This window comes from Prenolepis imparis, unplaced genomic scaffold (assembly GCF_030444845.1).
Source record: "Prenolepis imparis isolate NDT839.2.m4 unplaced genomic scaffold, iyPreImpa1.0 SCAF_164, whole genome shotgun sequence".
NCBI lineage: Eukaryota > Metazoa > Arthropoda > Insecta > Hymenoptera > Formicidae > Prenolepis > Prenolepis imparis.
The window spans coordinates 78810-81148 of NW_028141322.1; the positions used below are offsets into that span (position 1 = coordinate 78810).

Here is a 2339-nt window from a genome sequence, read left to right on the forward strand (position 1 = left end):
GAAAATATTATTAAGATGTGTTTGTAATACCTCTAATCATATAAAGAAACAAGTAAAAAATGTAATAAATATAGTAATACAACAGAAAATGATAATTATACAACAGAATGGTAATTAAAATCATTGCTCACAATGTATGTAGAACTTATTTTAAGTAATTACTTATTCATTTTTATGACAACACAAAATTTGATATCTTTTCTCTAGTTATAAATAAGGAAACTTAATATTCTCGATTTCAGCAAAAATAAGAGAACCTTGATACATTAATCATGTTTACTTATTTATTTTTATGACAACACAAAATTTGATATCTTTTTCTCTAGTTATAAATAAGAAAACTTAATATTCTCGATTTCAGCAAAAGTAATAGGACCTTGATACATCAATCATGTTTGATTAAATTCGCAACATCCTTAAAGTTAAACTTTAATCCTTAAAATTTAGCAATAATATAAATCATAAAGAACATGTGATAAATTAATTAATATAATATAATATACGAGATCAGATTATTATAATATATTGTACTATAGTAACTACGCCTTCACAAGGTCCTTCTAGAATGAGGTAGTTAAATTGAAACCAAAAGATAGAATAAGATTTACTTATGAACATCTATAACATTGACGAACTAACGCACACATCTATATATTAGCATATCTCAATGTACAGGTGTACAAAAACAAAAAAAAGATATTGAATCAGAGTTATACTGTGTATAGTACATATAAAATTAATTTAAAATTATATATATATATTATATAAAGTATTAAATTATATAAATTTTAATTAAAAAATTTAAAATTTAAGTGATATGAAAACGTTTTATATTGTTTTAAAAAAAATCAGAATTTCTTTACAGGCGTTAATAAAATGTTTTGTACGAAATTGCAAACTCTTCCACTATTGTTGTTTCAGGTTTTTCTGCTTATTATGCAACCACGTTTTGATTTGCGGCGATGTACGACGAGCCAGAGAAATATATTTTTTCTTTACTTCTTGAATCTCTTTTAGAGACGGCAATGTATTATTTTCCATATGTTGTGCAAACGCAGAAAGAGCTGCTTTTTTCTCAAATTCTGTCCATCGTACTCTTTTTGTTTGTCCATAAGGAGATGCTAGAGGAGCATAGAGAATATTATTGAAATAATTTAACGAAATAACTATACTATTTGTTCTCGACTTTGACATAATACGTTTAATAAAAATAATACGTTGATTGCTATGATCATTCCTATATCCCATATTCAACGATAATAAATTATTTAAATAGAAATGCTATTTTATTTTACTTATTTACTTTTAATTTTGAATCGCAATTATAAATAGTTTTAGTATAAATATTGGCAAATGTTATAGATTATGTAAACAAAACTAAGTTCTGTATTTCGGTAATAAAAAAGGAATGACAAAATATAATTACTTGCAGGCACTAATTAAATAGGTAACTTTTAAGAGTTATATTACAAATATGTAAATGAGTATCATTTTTAAGAACAAATTGACATAATAAAAGAAACTGTATATTATTGTAATTCGTACAGTTATTGATTGAAAGCAGATATGAAAAATTACTTACTACTACGTTTCCGTTTTCCACCTTGTTCATCCGTTTGCTTGTCAGAATTTTTGAAATGATTTGATGTCTCACATAATGAAATATCTATAATAAACAGCAGTTATTAAAACATTTACGAAATTACAATATAGAAATTATAATATTGTAATGCTCGTTTTATTATCATGATATCATTACGATATCAAAATAATATACAAAAAGAATACTTTAATGTAAAATAAATAAGCATCAAAACAACATAAAACTAATTAAAAATGTAAATAATGTAAATCTTAATATTATAAATTCTATGTTTTACATAATGATTTAAGCAAATAACATTACTTCTTTCATCACTATTATTGTTAACTTCAACTAAGTTATCTTCTATTTCAGAATCACTGTCCGATATCGATTTATTATTCGTATTTTGTGCATTTCCTTCTGATACTGCTTCTAAGTAGCGGGAGATTTTCAGTATATCTCTGCTTGCTATTGGTTGCCTGTAATGATCTCTGTGTATTTTATCAGCATGACCCATAAAGGTGGCAAGATCGGAAACATCAGTATCATTCAGATTAAATTGAATGCAGTGTGTTGCAATATGTTTTCTTAATGTTGTACCGCGTAAAGTAGTTGATTGACTTGCGTTACATTGTTCGGCAAATGTACGCATTAAAACACAGGCTCTCAGGTATCGGTGTCTATCTTTGTCGACAGCAGGTAGTCCAAAAATATAAGGGTTTTTCTTTGGTACATTAGCTTCTTCACGATATTT

At 25.9% G+C, this 2339-nt stretch overlaps 1 protein-coding gene across 1 annotated transcript; it reads right to left on the reverse strand.

Moving 5' to 3' along the window:
* Positions 1-548: 548 nt before the first annotated feature.
* Positions 549-2336, reverse strand: LOC145947848 (uncharacterized; the record flags this gene model as incomplete). Its single annotated transcript, XM_083057621.1, has 3 exons — positions 549-1121; positions 1583-1666; positions 1907-2336. Coding segments are annotated over 3 exons (729 nt in total), but the record flags the coding sequence as incomplete, so codon positions are not given.
* Positions 2337-2339: the final 3 nt, after the last annotated feature.